This window comes from Grampus griseus (assembly GCF_964374135.1).
Source record: "Grampus griseus genome assembly, chromosome: 5".
NCBI classification, from domain to species: domain Eukaryota; kingdom Metazoa; phylum Chordata; class Mammalia; order Artiodactyla; family Delphinidae; genus Grampus; species Grampus griseus.
In genome coordinates, this window is record NC_138998.1 from 135,694,194 (window position 1) to 135,718,192 (window position 23,999).

Below are 23,999 nucleotides of genomic sequence, written 5' to 3' on the forward strand. Positions count from 1 at the left end.
CTATTAGGTATAAAATAAGCTACAAGGATATATTGTACAACACAGGGAATATAGCCAATATTTTATAATAATTATAAATGGAATATAACCTTTAAAAATTGTGAATCACTATATTATACACCTATAACTTATATAATGTGGTACATCAACTATACTTCAATAAAATTTTTGTGAACTAATAACCTATTGAGTGACAACTTAAGACTCTACAGTTTTTTTAATTCAAGTACTTTATGTATTCCTATGTATATATTCAAACACTATATAAATAAAATGCAGTAATATACATATATACATATATTACTGCATTTAATTCTCATGATGTTCTTATGAATAAGTATCATTGGTCCCATTTTACAAATGAGAAAACTGTGGCTTATGGAATTCAGTTATCTTGCTTAGGGTTACACAAGAAATAAGTATCCCAGTGCCCTAGTTCTTAGTACAATGCCCCACATATTAAACTATTTAATAAATAATTGTGGAATTAATGACTGTTAGAATAAATTAATTTAAAAAATACATCTAAAAATGTAAAAAAAAACAAAACCAAAATACTTATGAGGGAGGGGGAGGGAAAGGCCAAGACAGAAGGAGCACGACGCGGCTGATAGGAGGAGACTAAGAGGCGGCGCTGCACTTGACAACCAGCATGCCAAGATGTCAGAAGAGGCAGAAGTAGATGGGAGAGAGAGACTCAGAGAGACAGAGAGCCAAAGAGGGCAAGAGACTGGACTCTAAGAGACCCCTGGACTGACAGCTCTATGCAGTTCAGAACCAGAACGACTATGGCTGAACCCGGGTTCATGGTGACATGGCAAAGCACTGATACTAACCTCTTATTCAGAATGTCCCAACAGGTATCAGTGTTAAGGTACCAGAAAGAACCAAAACCAAAGCCCTGCTCTAGACTTTGTGGAAAGACTTACTGTCCTGCTGTGGAAAAAAACTGTAAAACCCCACATTGTCACGTGGTAGTGCATTTGTAGGTGGTGCACAGACAGGCAGAAAGTGTGCACCTGTCCTTTGCTTGGTTGTGGGAACTAAGTAATTCATTTCTAGGTTTGTTGAGGATTTGTCAGTAGCTGCCTCAAATGCAATGAGTGATGGATGGCTCACCCTAAAAAGGAATTCCCCATTTCAGGAATGTCAGTTTAATGATTCCTTACTTTGTAGCCATTTTGCTCCTTGAGGGTAGTTTTTTGGTGAAGCTCAGTGTCATTCACTGGGAAATAGTTTGATTGATTCTTACTTTGTGAATTGCCATTTTAATCCAGGGAAAAACTAGTTATCTTCAAATGAGTTAGAACTAAGCTGGGATGGATATACTGAGATTAGACTGACTCACACTTCAAACATCTCATCATTTCCCTTCCCAACTGCTTCTTTTTAGTTTTCTTGGACAGCTTTGGAAAGTAACTATGGGACTGAATAAATCTTAAAATATGCTACCCCTCCCCCCCCCAAATAAAGCAGTTATGAGGTAGTGACAAACGTTACAATGCAAATGAACCTTAAATACATTATGCTAAGTGAGAGAAGCCAGTCACAAAAGACCACACAATATATGATTCCATTCACATGAAATACCCAGAATACACAAACCTATGGAGACAGAAAGTAAATTAGTGGTTGCTTGGGGCTGAAGAGGAAGGGACTGACTGCTAATGGCTTCAGGCTTTCTTTTTAGTGAAGAAAATAATCTAAACTTAGATTTTGGTGATGGTTCCACATCTCTGTGAGTATACTAAAACTATCAAATTGCATACTTTACATGGGTAAATTTTATGGTCCATGAATATTTCAATAAAGATGTTAACAAAGACATCTTTTGGGTATGACATAATCTATGACTCTGTGCTTTTCTATACGTTTGAAATTTCCAAAATAAAAGGTTAAAATAATATATACCTTATGGCATCCATCAAGATGATCCTCAATAGAGTTGACCTTTGACCTTTTTCCACCTTCATCCTTTCTCCCATTCTGATGCCTGGAATGCGGATGTGATGGCTGGAGCTCGCTGCTACTATCTTAGAACATGAAGACAAGGGTCACACCCTAGAAAAGGCATCACAGTGCGCTGGAAGTAGCCTGGATCTCTAAGAACATCTTGGCTCTGAGCTGCTATGCCAGCTCTGGACTACCTACCTGTGGACATTTATACGAGTCCTGTTTAAGCCACTCTTCACTTTGGGTCTCCCTTACTCACAGCTAAACCTAATCCTAACTGATAATGTCGTATTTTTATATTAGGGCTATGCTGGTTTCATAAAATAAATTAGAAGGCTTTTCATCCTTCTCTATATCCTGCAAAAGGTTAAATAACAGAGGAACTATCTAATCTTTAAAGCTTTGATAGAAACCTGCCATAAAACCATCTGGGGCCTGGCACCTTTTCAGTGATACTTCTTTGGCAGTTTTTTCAATTTCTTCCATAGGCTATCATTTTATTCTGGTACCCCATCTTTTCTGGAGTCACTCTGCATTTTATCGACATTTGCAAATTTATTAGCAGGAAATGCACATACTGTAATATTATAATTCTTATCAGGTTCCTTTTAATATGAAATTGTTCCTAGTGTTACATATTTTTCTCCCTTCACTTCATTTTGTTCTATTAAAGATCAGCCGGTTGAATTAGGCTTTTCAAAGTATAAATTTGTGGACTTATTTATAAATTTCCAGTGTTTTAAATTTCATATCAATATTAATTGGTTCCTGCTTTTATCATGTTTATTTCCTATTTATTTTGCTTATCTAGAGTTTTAATTTGAATGCCTAACTCATTAGTCTTCATTCTCTCTGGTATAATAAAAACATTTAAGGCTATGAATTTTCCTCTGACTGCAGCACTGGCCATAGTGCAAAGCTCTTACTAAACAGTATGCTCATTTTCATTAAATCTAAAAGGGTCCATAAATGAAGTTTTAGTTTCCTCTTTGAAGAATGTAATAAAATTTACAAGTGGTTATACTGAATTTGATTTTCCTTTTAGTATCAATTTCTAATTTTATTGCATTATGATAGAGTATGTGGCTTGGGCAATTTCTACATGTTAACATTTTACTGAGTTTTTTTCTTTCATTGATTTTTGCAATTTTTCCATGGATTGAAAAGTATGTATTTTCTGTAAAATATAAAGGAACATGGTGGTGAACATTTTAGGAAGTAAATACTCAATTCTTAAACTTGTCTGCTCTTTTACTGTACTGGGTTTTGAATTTGAGTTTTCTTAATATATACTGATGTTGAAGCTATTTTAAAACAAAAATGAGTATTTAAGATTTTTATTTTTCTGCTCTTTTCTACCACTTTTCCACAGCTAAGTCTGAGCACACCCCTTTCTTGGTGTATCCAGCAGCAGTAGGTCTGGGTTGCTGGCCCAGCCTCCCCCAGGTGGCTGCTCATCTGAAGACAGAAAAAGCTCCTCCCACTTCTGTCACGTAAGACCCAGAGGTTGTGGTCTTAAAACTCTAATCCTTGATCGAGATGGGAGGCAGTGATCACATCCCCTGTCATGGGGCCCTTGCTGAACAAACCCCATCTCTCAGAAATCCTTTTCTCTGGAGCTGCTTCTTCATGGACCTTCACAGAGCCTCCTGCCACTACTGGACTTTGTCAAGGGAATCAAACAGAGGCCTCTCCTGGAGAAAGGACAGCTGATCCAGATGACAAGCAACCAAACATTCTAGTGTTATCTCAACCCTTGGTCTTCAACAAGCAGGTGCTCCCCCAAATCTGATGAGTCCTGAAGAAGCAGGCACAAATGATGTCTTTGTGTCTTTCCATCAGCCGCAATCCCCTCAACTTTAAATGGGGATAAGAGTTCCCTCCTCATAGTGTTGCTACACAATTAAGATAATACATGCATGGCACTCAGCACAGGGCCTGATCCAGAATAACAATGAATGCTCACAGAGCTCCTGCTCTCATTAGATGCACAGACATGGCCGGTATCTATCAACACTCCAGCAACTGAAACCATCTGCGTGGAGGCCCCTGAGTGGGAGCGGCCCAGCCCTCGGGGAGGGTGGCCTCCCTTGAGGAAGCAGTGTCTGCAGGTTTCAAGGATGTGTGGGAACCAGCACCAGACAAGAGTAGCACCATACTCACCAGCCCGCAGCAGCTCTCCTCCCAGAACACAGCATGAAAGGGCTGCGTCACAGCTGTCATCACAGAATTTATCTTGGTATTGACATTTCTCCCAGGAAAACATAACCAAATCGTTTAGATCTCTAGAACAGTTAGTGACAGTGAAAACCAGCCTGTTTTCCTTCCACTCTGGTCAGGGAGGTTTTACTGGGTAGGGCTGGGTCAGCTGGGTCCTGGGGTGGCTGGATGAGGTCAGCAACAGCTCCGGGGAGTGCTGGTCTACACCCGCTCTGGTGTTTGACCAGCTGGGCTCGGGAAAGGTTCTGGACCCTTAAGAATCTTGATGCAGAGGGTGGGCATGAAGATAAAGGAGCATTTCTTCACATGTGGACCTCGGGCTGTACGAGAGGCATGGGTGGGATTGGACCCTACGTCACAAGCTCCAGGGCAGGACAGGGCAGGGCTGCTGCAGCCCAGACACCCAGCAATCCCGTGCTCTGAAGATGACCCATTCCCTTCCCTCTCCGGTGACCGCGACACAGGTGAGAGGCTAGCTGTTCGGCTCACACATTCCTTGTGCTCAGCATGGTCTAGGTGGGGAGTAGGCCTGTTCCCGTCCAGCCACGGGAAGGGGCCCACATCCTCCCTGTCACATGACCACACCCTGCTGCAAAGGAGTTGGAAGTCAGTCCCCAGTCAGGTGGGCATGGCTCCACGGAAATGCAACCCTATTTCTGAACTCGGAAGGGAATCAGAGAGGGGCTGTGGAGAGCACTGGTGATCTGCCATAGCCCAAAGTGCCGCCAGTATGTGGGGGGTAATCTTACCCCAAAGGTCTTAAAGGTAATTCAGACTCAGGCTCCGGAATTATGAGCCTCAAGAAGGCAGAAATGACACCAGGGACCCACCTCCCCCCAGCTACCAGAGCAGGTAGGCTCCGGACATGAGCTCTGGGTGAAGACAGGCACAATATTTTGGCTTCTTTTTCAAACGTTTTATTTCTGATTGACGTCTCCACCTTTCCTGCGGAACTCACGATGCAGCTGAGAACCAGAGCAAGGCCCCATTTCTGCTGGAGCTCCAAGAGCCAGAAGGTGCTCCTGCCTAACGGGGCATTTCCCAAAAAAATGTACTGTTTTAGATTCATGGCCTCTTTCCTTCACCTCCCCTTCCTCCTGCTGTAATGGGAGAACCTGACAACGGACACCCCCAGCTCCAGCCAGGGACTGCTGCTGCCCAAGATACCCAAACGTCCGAGTTTTCCTTAATAACTTATGGTGGAGGTGCCCGTCCAGGAAGCGCAAGGAAATGGCCCTCACTCGGGCCCCTCGAGGTTAAATAAAATGATAAAGGCGGCCGGGCTGCTGGCAGCTCTTCAGGTGATGATTATTCCCTCAGGAGAGGAAGGCCAGGCAGCGTGCACGGCGCGCGGCTTACTTCTGAGGTTAACTGTGGACCCAGAGAAACAGCAGGATGTGAAGGAAGAAGTGTGTTGTAACAGACCCACCGTACACGGCAAATCCCAACAGGAGGCGAGGGAGAAAATGGCTTCAGGCCAGACTACCTCCCCGACCCCGCCAACGCAGGTCCCTCAGGTGGGATGGAGGTGGGCCAAGTTCATCAGGTCCAGGCCCCGCCCAGCACAGAGGGCTCTTCGCTGCTGGCCTGGGCCCGGGTCCCCTGCCACTCAGAACCCAGCCAACAACGACGGGCGTGGACACGTGTTTTTATCCCCGACAGAACCTAGCACTTAAGCGGACTCTGGGAAGACGGCAGCAGGCAACTTCACACCAGGTCCTGAGACTCAGAACTACTCCAGCACCAGCCGTGGTCACCAGATCCCCTCCCTCCTGGGAGGGCAAAGCACACTTTCCCCAGGTCCCCAGAAGTTCTGAAGTTATCACGACAAATGTTATAAAAGACAAGAGAGTGGGAAACACGCTGCGCATCTGCAGCGGCGCCGCAGCACCCTCCTTGGCGGGCGTCCGCCAACGTCATGAGCAACCAGCACGCCTGTCGCCACCCTGCGGGGTCGGGGAGCTGTCAGGAGCCCTGGCCACAACCGTCGGCCAGACGGGAGGTTTCCTTTGTCCCTGACCTCACTTTCCAGCAAAGCTCAGACTCCGTTACAACTGTGCTCTGAACCTAAGAAGGAGCAGGTTGGTCAGGAGTCACAGGAAATTTACTCTCTGGGAAACGATCTTGCCAGTGCCATGAAGAAATCCTGATGAATTTCAAAGGGAAGCTCTGACTAGAGGGGCCTCGAGGGAATGAGGGAGAAGGGTCAGACTCATTTCTGATACAGAACCATCAAGAGAGCGAGTTCGCTGCCGCCGGCTTCGGCTCCCGTAGGTCGGCACGGCTGCATCTCCCCCTGTTCCCGCCTACATCCTGCAGAGCTTCAGCGGGAAGTTCTCTGTGATGAGGTGCTCAGGGTGAAGCAGCACAACGATGTTCACCTCGAACTCTGGGAAGAGAAAGGACAGGCTTTATGCCCACCGGCCCGGAGCAGCGGGAACCAAACACCAACCCCGCCACGGGCGCAGCGAGCTCTCGATAGAGGGAGCACCGGGTGCTGCGTGGCTTTGCACCTACGTCATCCCAAGCGTCCAGGAGAATCAGTGTAGATGCTACACTGGCGGGACTGCCTAAGTAAGCTGGTCTTCTCACCTTGGAACATGCTGTAAGGCCTCAGCTTCCCCAAACACTCTCCTTGTCCTTCGTCTTTACTGCAGAGAATCTTCTAGAATCCTGTCAATTCACGTGTACTCTTTGGCTTTATTTTTACATTTCCTACAGTTCTTAATGGGAGAGTGGACTCCAAACTGGCCCACCGCTGTCTGGGGACACGTCTCCCAGCCCAGGCAAGAAACAATGTTCAGAAACAGCAAACAGTCTAACTGTAGTTCCTTTGGATACTGGTTGGTTTCCCTACAACACCTGTTCAAACATTCCTCTTTTACCTTTCAGAAAACAGGAGTCTTCTCCCCAGCTCTCCAGCCGCTAAGGGTAAGCTTACTGACAGAAAGAGGGGTGTGCGTGACGAGGGAGTCCCCGAAGAGAGTCCAGCCCGGGTCCCTCCCCAGCATGAAGAGCGAGGCAGGCAGCACTGCAGCGCAGGGCTCAGCTGGGGAAGGGGCTGGGGGTCAGCTCGTCCAGGACCCCGCCTGCGGCCCAAGGACAACGTCCCCGTGTGTGGCTGTCACCTTCGCCAAGCATCAGCCGGGACAGGAGTTGTGCACCAGCAGCACGCACCCTGTTCCTTTCCTTTCTGTTCCTTGATGATGGTCAGGCACCGGAACAGCCCCTGGCCCTGCCCGGCACCATCCCTCCCCAGGTCCTCTAACCACCTCACGGTCCTCCCTGGCGGGGGGCACCGTGAGCTGGGCTGGAGGACGCCACGGGCCTGGCCGTGCACACGAAGCCCCCTGCGGTCAAGGTGAAGGGGTACACCCAGATGTGCGCCTAACGCAGGACGCGGGGCTCACCCCGCCCGCACCCGAGACCCAGAGCCCAACCTCGCCAGCCACGCGACAGCAACCCAGGGGCTACGAGAGGCTGTGGCGCTCAATGACCGTGGGCCACCTCCTCCCTGCGGGACCCCCCCAGCTGACGGGGCAGCCACTGCGCAAGCCCCCAAATAGACGAAACAGGAGCCACGAGGACAAAAGCATCAGTGATGTCTTGGCTGAGGGACTGAGGGCGTTATTTCTATGGAAGAATCACAGGCACCTCATTAAATCTTATATGGACACTTGGTAAGTCTGACAAATATAACACACAGAAAATAGAGGTGCCTAATGCATAGTACAGCAGAAAAAAATAATTTTTGGACCTTTTTTGAAGTTTACGTAGGAAAAACAAGTTGAGAAATCAACAGACAAGCTCCTCCTCAACTTCAAATCAAGTACAGCCGACCTTTGAACAACGCCGACCCTGCACACGGCTGACAGTCTGCATAGAGTTTACAGGCTGCCCCTTACTCAGCAGTTCCTCCACAGCTGTTCTGCGTCTGCAGGTTCAACCAACCACGGCTCATGCAGCACTGTAGTGTATGCTCCCCAATAAACACCCGTTTCAGAACACGGTCTGCAGCGTGGCAGGGAGCACCCCGGGGGGACGCGCGGGGCTGGCACGAGGCTGTGGCTGGGAGGCTCCTGCGGGCTGCAGGCACCGACTCTGCACTCGAGGCCCTGCGGCCTCTGGACTGTGTACAGTGGGCGTATACCACCTACTCAGTAACCATACACAGTTTTTGAGAAAAAGCATGGTACCTTGTCAGCTCGGGTCAAGTCTGACCCTATGTCATCTTTCAGCTGACCGTGCTCTGTATTCGGTGAACAGCTGGGTCTGTCGCCCTCATTTCTATTGACAAGGGTGTCCTGACCGCATTATGTTCTCGCTACAATATAACGTTTCAGATAAAGCACTCGAGGGCTCCACTGTATTAGACTGTGCTTCTAGCCTGCTGGGCTGGCGGGGCTCCGGGGCTCACGCTCACACAAGGGCACAGCAAGGTCCGAGAAGCACCCCGTGATGCCAGGTGTGACCACCTTTCCCTCTCTTAAAACAAAGAGCATACACTCAACTTCGGTGATGAAATTCTACTTACTCCAATTTTTTTTTTTTTTTGGCTGTACCATGCAGTTCGCGGAATCTTAGTTCCCAGACCAGACACTGAACCTGGGCCACGGCAGTGAAAGCACCAAGTCCTAACCACTGGACCGGCAGGGAGTTCCCTCTACTTTCTTCAATTTTAAATTACATTATTTGTAATTATTTAAAGTAAAATCACAGTCTAATTAAAAAAAAAAAAGATTGTCTCTGGACTAGTAATAGTGTATGTTAGATGATTTAGGGGGAGTATGACATTAAGAAAACACACTGGCCTTAGGGACTGTGCTCCCATTTCTCAATGAAATGGGTATAAAAACAACCATTTACCAAAAGCTCCTTATTCTATCTATTCACCAGTGAGCCTGCGCGTGGCACAGAGGCCGGGGGCACTTCTGTGGTCTTTTGGTCAGGCTGCAGAAGGTCGTGTCAGCCAGGGCAGAGGCCCGAGGGTCCGTCCTGCTGTGTCTCTGTGGTGGGGAGTAAGCTCTCCGCTGAACTTCGTAAGCAGGAACATTTTATTAGGATGAATGCACCATCAAAATACTTTATAAAAACACTTAAAACCATGGAAAGGTTCATAATATAAAGTGAAGGGAGGAAAAGCAGGATAGAAAACTGCATCTGTCACGTGATTCAGATCTTGTGGTCAAAATATCTACCCACGCATTCATGGACGCATTCATGGAAAATGGCCGACACACCCTCAGCTGCTGGAGCTAAAGCCCTCGGGAAGATTACCGTTCACACTGGGCTGTCTCGGGTCTCGCGCCTCCGTCAAATGCCAGCCCATCAGGGAGCCGACCTGACCTCCTCATGCGCCCGGCCGGCTGGTCCCTGGCTGAGTTAGTATCCTTCACAGAGCTCGTGGTCACCTACCCAGCCCACGCTGTCCCCCTGGGGGGGGGGGGGGCGACACAAGTTCCTCGGAGCCGGGACTGCTCACCAGGGACCCTCAGCGCCACACAGCTGCTCTGCCTGCGTTTTTGTTGAGTGACCGAAGGACTGGGTGCGCTGGGCTGCATCTGACCCCAGCAGACCAGCAGGCCTGTCCCCTCCGGTGGCTGCACCCCTCCCGGGGGCACCCCAAGGGCAGCACACGTACCCACTTTGAAGTTGGTGGTCTCCAGTGTCGGGCAGGTGAAGAGCCGGGGGAAGACCATGTATATGGGGACAGAGAGGCCCCGACACACGTCCCCGTCGGCGATCTGAATGTTCTGAATCTCTGTGGCATCGCGGGCGTACCCTTCTGCACAGCCTGGAGCAGGGAGAAAGCATCACGCGGTCAGAACACAGCAAACGTCCAAACAGGCTGAGCCATAGGCCCTGCGTGGGTCTAGGAGAGCCTGCATCAGCCCACTCACCTGCTCTCCCCCCGTCTCTGCAGGATTCTGGAGTCCTCCCTCCCTCCACATCCCACGCTCCTCAAACATACGTTTCTTGGAATCGAGAGGCGAGCTCGTGGCTAAGGGCAGGCGGCAGCGGGGGCAGGGAGGATGGAGGGGAAGAACGGGAGACGGGGACGGAGTGGGGACCTTACCGCAGGTCTCCACGCGCACCAGCTGCAGCTCGATGCTTTTGATGGCGGCCTCCGAGCTCTCCACCACCAGCTCTCCCGTTAGTGGCTGTGTGATAACACAGTTGGTCGAGTTGAGGTGTCCTCTGATGAGAAATTTGGGGAGCAGGGCTCTCTAAAACAAGACAAAAACAGACACATCAGGAGTGGGAGGCGCCAGGAGAAGGTACTCAAGTCACTTTGGTACAAATAAAAACTGAAAACAGGGTCAGATAATTTTTATAAAATCCACTGGGACCCTGGTTTACAAAATGGGAAGCAAGGTACAATAGTACTTACATTTTCTGTCAACTTAAGTAACAGACTGAATTATTCAACAGCTATCTACAGGCGTAAGGCACCTGATGTTGCTGGCACAGAATGCCCAGCTCTCTCACAGAAGCATCCTGATTGCCTAGATCAGGTCTGGAGCACTCCTTCTCACCAAGGACACGACATAAAAATGTCTAAAGAAGTTGCTGACAGTGTTTAAGGACAACCAAAAGGAAAAAAAGAGGTTTTAAAAAGATAATCAATTTTTAAATGTTCCCAATTATACAATTTTGAAAAACCAAGACATTAACTTTATTTCAAGGAAATTTAAAGAGAACAATTTTCTTCAATGCTTGACTAAAAAACCTATGGACCTTTTCTCTTCAGACAGAGAAAAATGGTCATGGGTGAGTGACGATGCCACGGGAAAAACAGAACTAAAGAGTTAAGAGACATCTGTCCTAGCAGTCCTTCCTATGGCTGTGTCCCAGTTACTGCAGATAATTCAGAGTTTAGAACACCACTGTCCAACAGAAACATAATGGAAACCACAAATGTGAAGCAACTGTGTAATTTAAAATTTTCTAGTGGCCGCATTAGAAAAGTAGCAGGAAACAGGTAAAATTAATCAATATATCCAAAATATTATCAATTCCACACATCATCAGTATTTTACAGTTATGAATGATGTTTCACATTCTCTTTTTCATACCGCGTCTTTGAAACCCAGTCAGTATCTCACCCTGAATCTCATCTCGATCTGACCAGCCCCACCTCAAGGGTCAGTGGGTCAGGCGTGGGTGGTGCCCTGTACTGGAGGTCAAGAGCAAGGGCGCTCTGTACCTGGTAGCCCCCAAAGGCAGAGAACTCTAAAAAAAGTCTTGATTCAAGACAGAATTCTAAAAAAAACTGAAAGAGGCTATTTGTTTAGAAAAAGGAAAAGCAGTAGCAGTTCCCATTAAAATTCTCTTAGGCAACTGCATGTTTCCAATCAAGGTTCAAATTCCTGAGAAGAAAATCTGACTGGCCTCCTGGGGTCACTGCTCCAGAAACCAGAGAAGGGAGAGATGTTCAATGGATTTCTGAAAGGCTCCCCATGACACACCCCCACCTCAGCTGTGCCTCTCGCAAGATGAAGCCAATAATCCTCCCAAATTGGCCTTTGACCCGACCCCCGTCAGGAGGGTCCAGGGAGCAGAATGCAGGGTTAGGGTAGGGAGGAAAAGCCACGTCCACAAAAGACAAGTGACCAAGGGCCCAGCTGAAAAACCAGGGTATGCGGCCCCCCTGACAGGCAGTGGCAGCCCCGGGGCTCAGGGGAGGGGTCTCTGGCCACAGTGCAATAAAACTGGGAGAAGACAGTAAAAAATTATAAACATATACCCTCTCTTTTAAAAACAATCCTTCTGCTAAGTAGTTACCGAATTTAAAAAGAAAGTAAAATTGAAAATACAGACTATTTCGGGTAGAGACAAAAATTTCCTCTTGCTGATGACTTGATACCCAAGTAAAGAACAGGTGGGCAACAGTCTGTCAGTGGGATCCGGTTACTAAGAAAGCCTCCCTGGCACTGGTGCGTAAGGAACACGTTACCTCTTTGACATTCTGTAAGGTTTCAGGCGTGACAGTGAAGGCCACGGGACTCGGAGTCAGTTTCCGCTTCTGAGGCTACAGAGGAGGAGAAACCAAACTCAGCAGAGAGTCCACAGGTCAGACTTGCCTTTCCCCATTTAAGGAAACACAAGGTAGCATCGTGAACCAGGAAGACCTTGGCACTAAGAGGCAGGACGCTTGGATTCTAAACACAGTTCGGCCAAGAAACAAGGAAGGCTGTGTGCTGTCCAAGGTCCTCATCCCCGTGACTCAGTTTCCTCATCTGTAAGATGAGGGGACAGGCTTCTTAGTCTCTAAGGTCCCTTTCAGGTCCAGAATTTAAAAACAGAGCAGTATTGTTGGGAGACATTTATTCTGAACCTCTTTCTGAGAATAAAAGCCACTGAATCGGCACCATGACCCTGTGCAGAGCTGTTACTGGCCCTGGTCCCACTTCACAGATGACAGTGAGGCACAGAGGGCTCACATGGTGGCTCAAGCATGGGGCAGAGCTGAGGTCCAAACCCAGGCAGCCTGGCTCCAAGGCCGGGGCAGTTAGCCACTCAGCTGTACAACTGTCTACCAGGAAGAATCACACCTATAACGTAGTTATATGTTAACATAATTAATTATATGTTGCCGTAATTAGTTAGCAAGGATCATCTCCACATTACATACGTGCGGAACCCATCAGTACAGACAAGCTTCACGGGGCCTGCCCAGTGTCGTTTACTCATGGGCTGGGGCCCAAAGGCCACTGGCGCCCAGACGGCCGGGGAGCCGTGGAGGAGAAAGGGCACCGACCGATTTGCCAAGTTCACTCACTCACCAAAAGCTTATTCTAGGAAACATTCTTCCTGAATATATTCTTTTTACTAATAGGTTCATGAACGTGTTCTTTAGGGAGTAATGTATTCCTCCTCACAGTATACAGAGGAGTATGTAACTTCACGTACTACAGGTCACAGCATGGTTTGGCTTCTAGTGAAATCAGTCCCGAAGACTCTTGAAGGCCGAGTGCGGGCGGACCCCCAGGAGCAGGGAGGAAGCCCGAGCTCTGCGGCCACCCGTGGGCCGGGGGCCAGGGTCTGCGGGCCCAGCTCTGGGCGGGGGGCTGGGTTCGGGCTCATTCTTCTTCACAAAGTTGGAGGCTCTTTTGATTTAGCACCTAAAATGGCAGGTGACTTTTTTAGGGGATAATCTACATACGAAAAAGTTTTTTTGCTTCACTTTGAAAACCCTTGCTGGAAAAAGGGAAAATATCCATCTAAATCAAGGTAACTTCCAAAAAGGATAAATATTTTCATCATATTTTACATAAAATATTGTATCACTGAAAGAAATACTTAACACTATGATTATTAAAAATTTATAAACAGGGAAACTACAAATATTGGAAATCCTAAAAAGTCACAAAATGATGCAAGGGCATCAGCGATTTTGCCAATCTTATGCACAAGAAATCGGTCTTACATTTTCACTTAATCATCACTACAAGATACCCATGGACATTTCATAATAGTGTAAAAGGCCCCGCCCCAAAGGACCTGGAGAGGCTGAGACACAAAGGGATCCAGGGCCGTGGGCACAACTACTCACCACCATGTGTCACCTGCAGCCCTGGCACGTGAGAGGAATCTTTAAGGACACTCTGTCACTGCAAAGTACTAGCAGAAGGTGTCAGGAGAGGCTCCCCACCCCGGCCCGAGCAGCCCTGCATGTTCTTGCTGTACAGGCCGAGAATGCAAGGCCCTGGCCTTCTCTCCCTGGGCTGGGCCATTTCCCCCAGCTGTTCGCTGAAGCTGCCTTGAGGGACGAGGTGAGGTCTCCCTCCAGGACAAAGAGCAGGCTTGCTCACTGCCTGCTGTAACAAAGGCGGATTCCCCAGCTTGGGGCTCCGCAGCTGAGGCACAAACCCCTCAGGTGCAGTGCCCCTTTGGGCCCGTGGCGTCACCCCACAGGGCTCTGGCCCAGGGGAATGACACACATGCTGACACCAGCCATGCCGGGAGAAATCCAGTCCCCTGTCTCTAACCCAGGAGTCCCGAGTCTCTCCCCAGCATCCACAAAATACTACCAGGATAACTTATTGCTTGTAAGTGGGGTCCAGTCCCAGACCCCACAGAGGATTCCTATTACTGAGCCCAGAGCCCCCGAGTGCAGCTTACCGCAGAGTGGACGATGAATTCACAGGTCTTGGTCAAGTCCTTGGCCAGCAGGGACCGCCTCATGTCACAGCGCAGGGTATACTGGAGGGAAAGGCAGAGGAGAATACATCCTTTCAGATGGTTTGCTTTCATCCAGGAATTTCTTACAAAGAGGCAAGTCAGTCAACATATTTTAGGGAAACTTTGTCCAATTAATGTGTTATATGAAATTAATGTACATAATGGGGGGAGTTAATGCTCAGAACAAAAACAGTGCTATTAAAAAAACACTTTAAGGTTATTCCTCAGACCATTCCCGCGGCCATTCTGTAGCTGGACCCCCTGGAATACAGGTGCAGAGCCTCCCCTGTAACACAGGACAGAGCAGAGAGGCAGAACGGGAGGGCAGGCCTGGAGCAGCAGCTCGCTCACACCCGGTCCTCTGCCTTACCGGACGAGCCCAGACAAGGAGCACAGCTTCCCTGAGCTTCAGCTTCCTGCTCGCTAACACCACCTTAGTGAGGACCCAGCGCGGTAACGTGTGGTAAGCCAAGGCCTGGCACACAGCAGCTCTGGGTAAAACGGCTGCTGTTTTGTAGTAAGGATGAGAAAACACAGCAGCAGGACTGCAAACCCCTGGATGGCATCTAGACTTCACAGGCCAACCTGGGAGATGTGGGTCAGCCCCCGACTCGCTCTCACTCGCTGCGTTCTCTGCATGGGCGGCACCGCGCTGGGTGCCGGCGCAAGGGCAGAGCTGCGCCCCACGTGGGGAAGGGAAGCGATGCTAGTGACAGTGCTGAGTCCTGGAGCTCAGGCCTCCAGGGCATCTCAAAATGAGCTCTTCATATCTTAACCTTAGGAGGAAAAAAGAGGGGAAAGTCTTTGCAAAATTGTCATTTTAGAAAATTCAAATGTATGCAAACGTAAAGAGAAGCGTATAAGGAAGCCCCAGATCCGTCAGCCAGCTTCCCCAACGGCCAGTCCTGTTCTTCTCCTCGGCCCCCCCCCATTGGCCAGCAAAGAAGTATCCTGCGAGCAAAAGAACGTGGACAGGAAAGGGATGGAGCATCACGCTTGCTTTGAACTTGGCCGTATTCAACTCCTCTGCTGTCCCTGTGCTGTCCTTCTGAACTAGCCACTGCCGGTGCACCTGCTGCAATGGGCCCTGAGCCGAAAGCTTGGCTTCACCCGGGACTGTCCCTTCACATCCCGGTCCACGACAGACTGTGTGGTAACAAAACTCTACAGCACGATCACTGTCTTAATGTTAATCTTAAACAAAAAAATCACAGAACGTATGTTGGATAAAGTGAGCTGTTGTTTTAATCATCCGAGAAAAACATTAAAATAACTTGTAGAACTGGAACTATATGCACAGTTGAGTCAAGAAGCTACAACTATTATGACCAATCTGTCCACGTTAAATAAGAAGCTGCTATGTATTTAAGGTACTCCTGGGAGATTAAAACATTAAAGAAGAAAAGAATCAACCTTTGTCTGCAAGGGCCTTCATATATATATACAGAGATATAGATATAGATATAGATATTATCTATCGAGATTTCAATCTGGTCTCCCCAACCAGACAAGCTCAGCGAGGGCTGTACCATATATGTATATGCTATGTTTGTGTGTATAATATACAATATATACATGCACGTATGCACGTCCATTGTCTCTCCCCTGTACAGCCCACACGCTGCCTAGAAGAGGCAGCATTTTACTCGGGCTTTGCCTGGTCTCCTTGATGGTTTTCCCGATGGGAACGTCCCTTCCTCATTTTCAGTCTCAGGGCTTTGGGCGGGGCTGATTTCCCCCCATCCCACGGGGGTGTGGAAGTGACCAGAAAGGCAGGACTGTTGCTTGGCCACAGGAAACAGTCCCTTCTGCTGGGGCTGCCAGGCCAGGAGATTGTAAGCCTGTGGCCGCCGGCCAACAACCAGCTTCACCCCCGAGAACACCGAGCTGGGGGCTGACCGGTGCCCGCCCTGGCCTAGACGGTCCCCTGGAATGGAGAGTTCCATGATCCAATATCCCTTTTTTGGCTAAGCCAGTCTGAGCTGGATTTCTATAACTTGCAGATGAGAGAGTGTAACGGGCACCAACTTTTGGTCACTGAAGGTTTTTAAGTGTGAAAGCAATAATTACTAATATAAGGCAGCTGGTGGTAAGTGGGGGGAAGGGGAGAAAGATGGAGAAAAGAGGAAAAACACTGAGAGTATGTTTTAGGAATTGTGTTAAGTGCTTAAATTTTTTTTCTTTTTTTTGGCCACACAGCACAGCTTGTGGGATCTTAGTTCCCGGACCAGGGATGGAACCCGTGCCCCCTGCAGTGGAAGCGCAGAGTCTTAACCACTGGACCGCCCGGGAACTCTCAAGATTTGATTTTTTTCGACTGTCAGTAAACACAGGACAGGAACGAGGAAAGAAAACGCGTGTCAATAGATTTAAAGCAGACTCCTAGAAAGGAGTCTGTCAACAGGAGGACTACCATCTCTACCATTTGAATCTGAACACACAATTTCAGCAGACATGTTGGTACTGCTGTATTTTGTGTTTTATAGTATAAAACCTTGCTAGTATGGCCACAAGAGTAAAACAACCATAATAAAACTTCCCTGTGATTTAAACAACTTTTAAAGGAAAAAGTGGCTGCACAGGGGACGACTAGAAAGACTGCCGGCTTCCTGTATGCTCTATCTACTAACAAGATGAGAAATGGATGCAGGATGGCTGAGAAGAAGAATCAGAGCAAACAGGATCAAGCCCTCTAAGAAGTTACCACGAGTCCAGCCCCTGCAAGCTGACAATTTAATACCGGCTACATTTTAAATCCTTTATTCTGTCTTATGATTTTTCCTGTTTTTACATTACGTTACTATAACACAGTTCAGAGGATAAATGCAAACTGTCTTTGCACCCGTATAATCTGAGAAAGATGTTATTAGGGCTCAACAACAACACTTTCTATCCCAAGTCACACACCCGGGACTCTTCACGGGAAGCTCGATAAGCGATGGCACTGAGAAGGTGATGCCCCGTGTGGCGCCTCTCTGCAGGGCACCTGCTCCACTGTCCAACAAGGAGGGTAGAAAAAGCCCCATCAAGAGACTGAGTGAATGAGTGAACTGATGAATGAAAAAGAGATCAAGAAGCTATAATCCTAGTTTCTCTCAAGAAGTATATTTCTCAAAAGAAGCAATGACAAGTTTGAATAAGAGCTGACAATTTGATGATATTGGGGAATTTTTATTCATTCTGATAGCTGTGAAAATAGTTAACTGGGATTATGTAGAAGGATGTCCCTATTTTTTGGTGACAGATATTGAAGTATTTTGAAACGAACTGTCAAGATTCTGTAACTAACTTTGAAATGATTCAGAAAAAAAATAAATACAGATGAAACAAAGGTGGCAAAATTCTAATAAATGTTGAATCTAGTGGTAAGTGTAAGGTGACAAGCTCTTATAAATTTGAGGTTGAGAAGACATCTCTACGTTTTCAGAAATTTATGAGATATCTGGGGAGGTGCAGGATTCCAAGTTGTAGCCTTCTGAGGTTCACCCTCCAAGTGGTAAAATCTGATGACCAGAATAAAGGGGGTCGGGGTGATTGTTTACCTTACTAAAGAACTAACCACATGTGAACTCTTCTTCTGCATTTTAGCTAGTCTCCAACTCACACACAGCTACACAGGAACCCAAGTTTTGTATGTATATCTGTCTGGTTTCTTGTCAATATTTGGAAAAGGGTGAGATTTCCAATTTTATTTTAAACAAATTAATCTTTTAACAAGAATGATCAACACAGGAAAAGAAAGTGCCAAGTAAGAAGTATGACCACAGAGAATCTGACGTTATTCTATTCAGTTTCTAACGAATATATGCTTCTGTTGCTAAGTGAGCAGCATCGAAGAACGACTGTGCGGGTAAAGCAGGTTGATGCTGATTCCGGCAAGAGAATACAAATAATTTTGAAAATGCAACGTTTGAGATATTTTCAGTCTAGCTAAAAAGTAAAAAGGCAATACTTTCTTTCATGGTGAAAGTATTCCCAGCCTAGAAAGCTGGTCAGAGGATGCGGGTCTCTACAGCAGCGATCTGTATGTCTATGCAAGGGGTCTCCTTTGAAGCTAGACACTTTACTGTCACTTCTTATGAGCTGCCCAAAGCCTTCAGTATATTTATTGCCTGAAACAGGTGCACCGATAACAAAGGACTCGAAAAGTTTTTCTTTACAGAAAGGTATTTATTGCGATAGAGTACATCATACTACATGAGTTTCTTCTTGACCGATCTCTTAGGCCATACATAAAACTCACATACAGACAAACCTTTGGTTTAACTCTCACAAGTGTTTGCAGGATTTCTATTTTAAAAGTGCTACATTTTAAGCAGGGGAATGGTCTCTACCAAGACCAAATTATCAGCTAAAAATTAATAAATCAAAAAATTTCCTAACTGCCAGCCCTCTTGCACATACGTAAGACAAAATACTTTTGTCTCATCCAGCAGGGGAACCGCTGCAAGGCTGATAACACAAAAGTACCTTTCTTTCCGCTGAATCAAGGAAAGGCTCTCTTTCTCTCGCTCTGAGTCATGACTCCAAACTGCCCCTGAGACAACAATAGGGACTGTGAAAGAACCCTGAACCAGCGGAGGTAGACGGGAAGTCATAAATCCACTTCCCCCTCATTTACAAGGTTTGTTCAATAAAGAATACAAGCCTATGTCAGAGCGGGAGCCTTTGGGTATGAAACAAAGAGATATTTATACGTATAAAATAGAAAAGTTAGTGCGGGTGCCAGAGAGAAGTGAGGGCACGTCTACTACCAACAATAAAAGCACCCCTTACAGTGTCAGCGTCGCCTGAACAGAGCCCCAAAGAAACAACGGAATTTTGGAAAGAAGCTACAGCTTGGGTCCTCCAAGATGCCCATCAAAGATAATGGTCATACATGACATATGTTCTGCAGGGCAAAATGAGAAATCAACACAGAATATACATGGGAGGGCTCAGCAATAAACAGAGTATTCAATTCTTGGGTCCACCTATGAACTTTCAGTGAAAGAAAGACCAAGCTGTTTTGCAGAAGAAAAGTTGTGAAGTCAGCTTCACGGGATAAGGAAACGCTCACCTGGATGTTGACAAACACGCCGTGGTAAGTCTCATACAGGACTCTGTTACCCTTCACATGCAGGGGAAATTCGAAAGGAATTTCTGTTCTGCCGCTGGGAAATTTACCTGGTTTCACCATTTCGATGGTGCTGTTGATAATCTGGATGGGCTGTAAAGAAAACCCAAGTCAGTCCATCAACAAGCACTTCTTGATGCACTTTCTTTCACGTTACTGCGTCTATTAAATAAGCTCCTGAGACACCGCACCCCAGCCCTCGGCCGCTACCATCCTGGTGCCCTGTCAGCGGTGAGTTGGCCCAAGGTCTCTGGTTCATTTCCAGGACTGGATGCTTAGGCGTTTGGTGCACAGTAGGAAGTGATCTGATATACGTCCCTCCCTTATCCCGAAGTATCTCAGTTGACTGTCCTAACGACGCTTCCGGCGGGCACCTCCACCTTCAGAGTGAAGCAGACGTGCACGACACTTGGCAAGGTGCGGGGCCCTCGCGCAGCCCAGGGCACCCGTGCAGGCCTCCTCAGCTGGGCCCTTGGAGGGAAACAGTACTCACACCTGGAACCTGCCTAAAAGGCAGGTGTTACACCTTACTTAGTTAAGGTACTCTAAGCCATTGATTTACAATCACTTTGAGAAAATCCACAGCTTTTGAAGTGAGTCTCTAAGTGTTGATGGAAGAAAATAAGAAAACTGTGGAAAAACCTGGGAAGGTCCTGAATCTGAATACTCTTAATGAACCTTTCTTTCCTCTCAACTCTTTCCCCTTCAAAACTTAAAGAGTTAATAATATGTCCTTCAGGAAAAGGAAACTATAAGTATAGAAAAAAGACTTCACTTTCTAGAACACAGAACTTTAAGTGACAGAAAAGAATGGCTCTACCTGCATCTTACCTGAATGCCATATCCAACAGCAGCTGGATTAAAATAACAGTTAAAAGAACAGTTTTGTTTCAGGAACGTAAGTGCCAGAAGGCCCAGGCACAACTTCTCAGAGAGCTCTTGTCTCCTTAATGGCTGAAATTAGTCCCCCCCACCAATCCTATCTAATGGGAATAAAAACAAGCAGACTTTCAATAACAGAATATATTCAAAATCAAAACATCTGAATGTTTTTTCAGTTTGATTAGTAAATAGTAAAAGCATGACTACCACCATTCCTTGCAAAATAGCGACAAATAACAAGCCAGACAGCAAGTAAAAACCACCACAGACGTTTGAAAAACGAACTAAAAACGTGCAACGCTAGCATTCTTACCTTAACAGAATTATAGAATGCTTCGAACACACCCACACTCTTGGCACTGAGTTGGAGGTTCACGGTTCCTTCCACTGTCAAGGAGACTCCCTGGTGCTGGACCGAATCCTTCCCAGATACGACCACCACCCCGGAGAGCATTTCCTGGGGGAGGGGAGACAGCCACCCAACACGTTAGCACGGCTCTTTCATCCACCTGGTCTACTAGCAAAGTCAGCCTCCGTAACCATCAATTTGTTCAAAGATGCAGACAGTCATTGAGTGCTTATCACAGACCAGATGCCTGGATACCAGGATGAGAAAGGGCCGGCCCTGGGGGGTGCCGGGGGAACGGGGGGCAAGGAATCTCATCCCATCACCGCCTTTCGGACACACCTTCGTTCCTGCTGGAGAATCCAAACAAATGTCTGATTTCAAAAGGGCAAAGAGAAGGGCCTGGGGGAAAGGCAGATTCACAGACCGTTACACAGGAGCGTGTATGGCGATCTCCTCAGAAGGAATATGACACAATAAGAGCCTTTTCTTTAGGTTCTTTCTCAATTATGCTGACTAAGATGATTACACACTGTCAAACGCATGAGTAATTGAGCACGGCTGCTGGCCGGGTGTCCTCTGCCCAGAGAGCCTCGTGGGGGGCCTGGAGGTCGTGGATATACCACCCGACGGCCACACGGCCCTTCACTAAGCCCCCAGCCCCTCTGTGCCTGCTTCCTGCTGGTGGACAGTCGAGCCCAGATTTCCCTGGTTCATGAATCATTTAAGAAAGACTTCACAACAGAGCATCCATTCACATCCATTCACTTCTCTGGAGATAATCACTGAGTCACAGAATATGGACATTAACTACATTCCTTCCTGTCACCGTGGGCTTGACGGTCTCAAGTTGCGACTGGGGTTTGCGTGGAACAGGAAGTTGAGAAGATTAACTAGCACCAACCAAAGGAAATCCACAATAATCACAAAACAACGTGTTTCTGAAATGACCTCGAGAAACGGTTTGTGACTGTTCTCAAATGGTAATGTGATGGCAGAACTGTTGACAAAAAGATGAAAAAAAGAAAAACAACAAAAATGGCCCCACAAAGCAATTATACCCCAAAAAAGATGTTAAACAAAAAATGGCCCCACAGATCAAAGCATTAAAAAAATCTGTCCTCCTGGTGTTTAAATCTGTTTACCTTTTATTTTCTCTAGTCATCTGGTGAAAAAATTTTCACCAAGTTCTTACATTATGTGAAATTTTGGGAGCGGGGACTATTCTATGTCCCTTAAATATGCTAAGTATTCTGGCTTTGTTTCCCATTCCCCATCCCAAAGCGCTGAAGTCTAAATTAAACAAACACTCTCAGCTCCCTTTTAAGCAGAATTCAAGGGGTAGAACTCATTTTGTTCTTAACATAAGAAGCTCGTAAGAGAATTTAAATGAAACCCCTTCTGAAATACTAATTTTACTTTTAAATTTAATTAAAATTAATTCTATTAATTTTTGTACAACCTAAATGAAATTTAAAAATCTGATTTTTAAGAATTTAAATCCACTAGTATATTTTAAGAAATATGCTTTACTAGTATGTCCCAGAATTAAAATCAGAGAAAACAATTCATGAACTTTATCAATTAAACAACACAATAGTACTTGGTTCTGCTTCTATTTAATTGTAATGTATTCAGTTAATCTCATGGGAACAGGATCTGGGTTGACCACTGAATACCATATTATAATCACGACATCAATAGAACTGTTTCCTTCCTTTAATCCCTATGGCATAAGAAGGAAAAAGCAGTGAAGTACCCTGGAAATTAGCAGAGTAAATATTTTATGATTCTTTTGTCATTCCTTGATTTCAATTAAGAAATATAGTAGAGAAAATAAAAAATTCATATAATATTTGCAGATAAATTAGGCATTCTAACAATACACAGGTCCATTCAATTCCTACCAACATAAGAAAGATAAAGAATTAGTCCAAGTACAGCCCACGGAGCCAGGAATTTTAAAACAGATATTTCAACAAAGAGTTAAGACCCATGGTAAGAAGACGACTGACACTTTTTTGTTTTTTTAAATTGAGGTATAATCGACATACAACACTGTATTTGTTTTAGGTGTACCAGACAATTCTTGGTTAATCCTGGTGAGAGAGGAGAGAATAACTTGTATAACTGAAATTAACGAGAACCCAAGACCTCACCAAGAACTTCCCGCTCAGACTTCCACCTAGAAGGGTCAACAGGGAGAAAAGATCAGGGCCGTGGACAGCGAGGGTACCTCGCTGGTACCGTGATGTGATAAGTGGGGTCCCTCACTGAGGGCCATGATTTCAAAGAGGAGCCCCTCCTGGACGTAAGGATGACAATGAACCCCGGAAACAATGTACAGCGTGTGCTGATTTTCGGGAGGAGAAGAGCCATGGCTTTTGTCACATCAGCAAGGAGGCCCTTGCCCTGAGAAAGGTTAAGAAACAGAGAAAGACGCAGGCTCCGCACTCGTGTGCGTGTAGCCGACACGAGGAGACAGATCCCAGCGCTCTGGCCCGCCCGTGTGGCCCTCAGAGGGGACCCGCAGCCGCCACACTCCCACCAGCATCGGCAGAAGCCGGGCCCTGCGGGGGTGCGTCCCGCGCGCGCCCGCGGCCAGCCCGCAGCAGGGGGGCTCCAGGCTCTGCCCGGAGGAGCCGAGTCCAGAGGAAGGCCTGGAACCCCGGCACCAGAGCCAAACCAGAAGCGGGGGCGCCCGAAGTCTCCGGGTCTCCCCGGCTGACCGGCCGCCGGCTTTCTCCGCAGAAGCCACCGCGGAGGCTTCCCGAGGGGGCTGAGAGGCTGCGGCTTGTAACTTTGTATTCTCTAAACGGAAGAGGCCGCTAGCGAACTCCACAACTCTTTTCTTCTTTGTTCTCCGGAATCTAATGCCAAACCCATAATTAGGGCTCTGGGCTGCAGGAGGGCAGCGTCGAGTCAGCAACGCCCCCGCCCGGCCTCCTGGAAATCACCCAGAAGAACAAGGCACAAAACCACAAACGCCCTTCTCGGTGAAGCAAGGAGACGGCTAAGTGCCGTGAAATAGGTGAAGACGAGCAGGGGCCGCGCAGTCAAAAGGCGAAGTGAGGCCCGCGGCTGCAGGAAGCCGCTTCTGCAAGGTGAGGGGCACCTGGGAGGGAGCCTCCCGACGCCCCACGCGGGAAGCAGGAGCTGTGACCCGCCCCCCAGCTGCTTCTCACATACGGGGGCCGGGGGTAAAGGTTAGAGAGACTCACGTCAAACCTCAGCCCGCGCGGTGCAGGAATAAATCATCTCCTGCAAGAAGGAGACACTGAGAGAACCAGCAGAGGT

The 23,999-nt window shown here is 47.2% G+C and overlaps 1 protein-coding gene across 1 annotated transcript in view; it reads right to left on the reverse strand.

The window, feature by feature from the left end:
- Positions 1 to 5,067: 5,067 nt before the first annotated feature.
- Positions 5,068 to 23,999, reverse strand: part of VPS26C (VPS26 endosomal protein sorting factor C) — a 49,601-nt gene continuing 30,669 nt past the window's right edge. The window contains exons 2-8 of the mRNA XM_082654276.1: positions 20,670 to 20,813; positions 19,418 to 19,567; positions 14,299 to 14,379; positions 12,131 to 12,205; positions 10,250 to 10,400; positions 9,815 to 9,967; positions 5,068 to 6,562 (exon numbers count right to left, since the gene is read on the reverse strand). Coding sequence (XP_082510402.1) covers positions 6,480 to 6,562; positions 9,815 to 9,967; positions 10,250 to 10,400; positions 12,131 to 12,205; positions 14,299 to 14,379; positions 19,418 to 19,567; positions 20,670 to 20,813 — 837 coding nt within the window. The 3' untranslated portion in view covers positions 5,068 to 6,479. The remainder of the gene's footprint in view (positions 6,563 to 9,814; positions 9,968 to 10,249; positions 10,401 to 12,130; positions 12,206 to 14,298; positions 14,380 to 19,417; positions 19,568 to 20,669; positions 20,814 to 23,999) is intronic.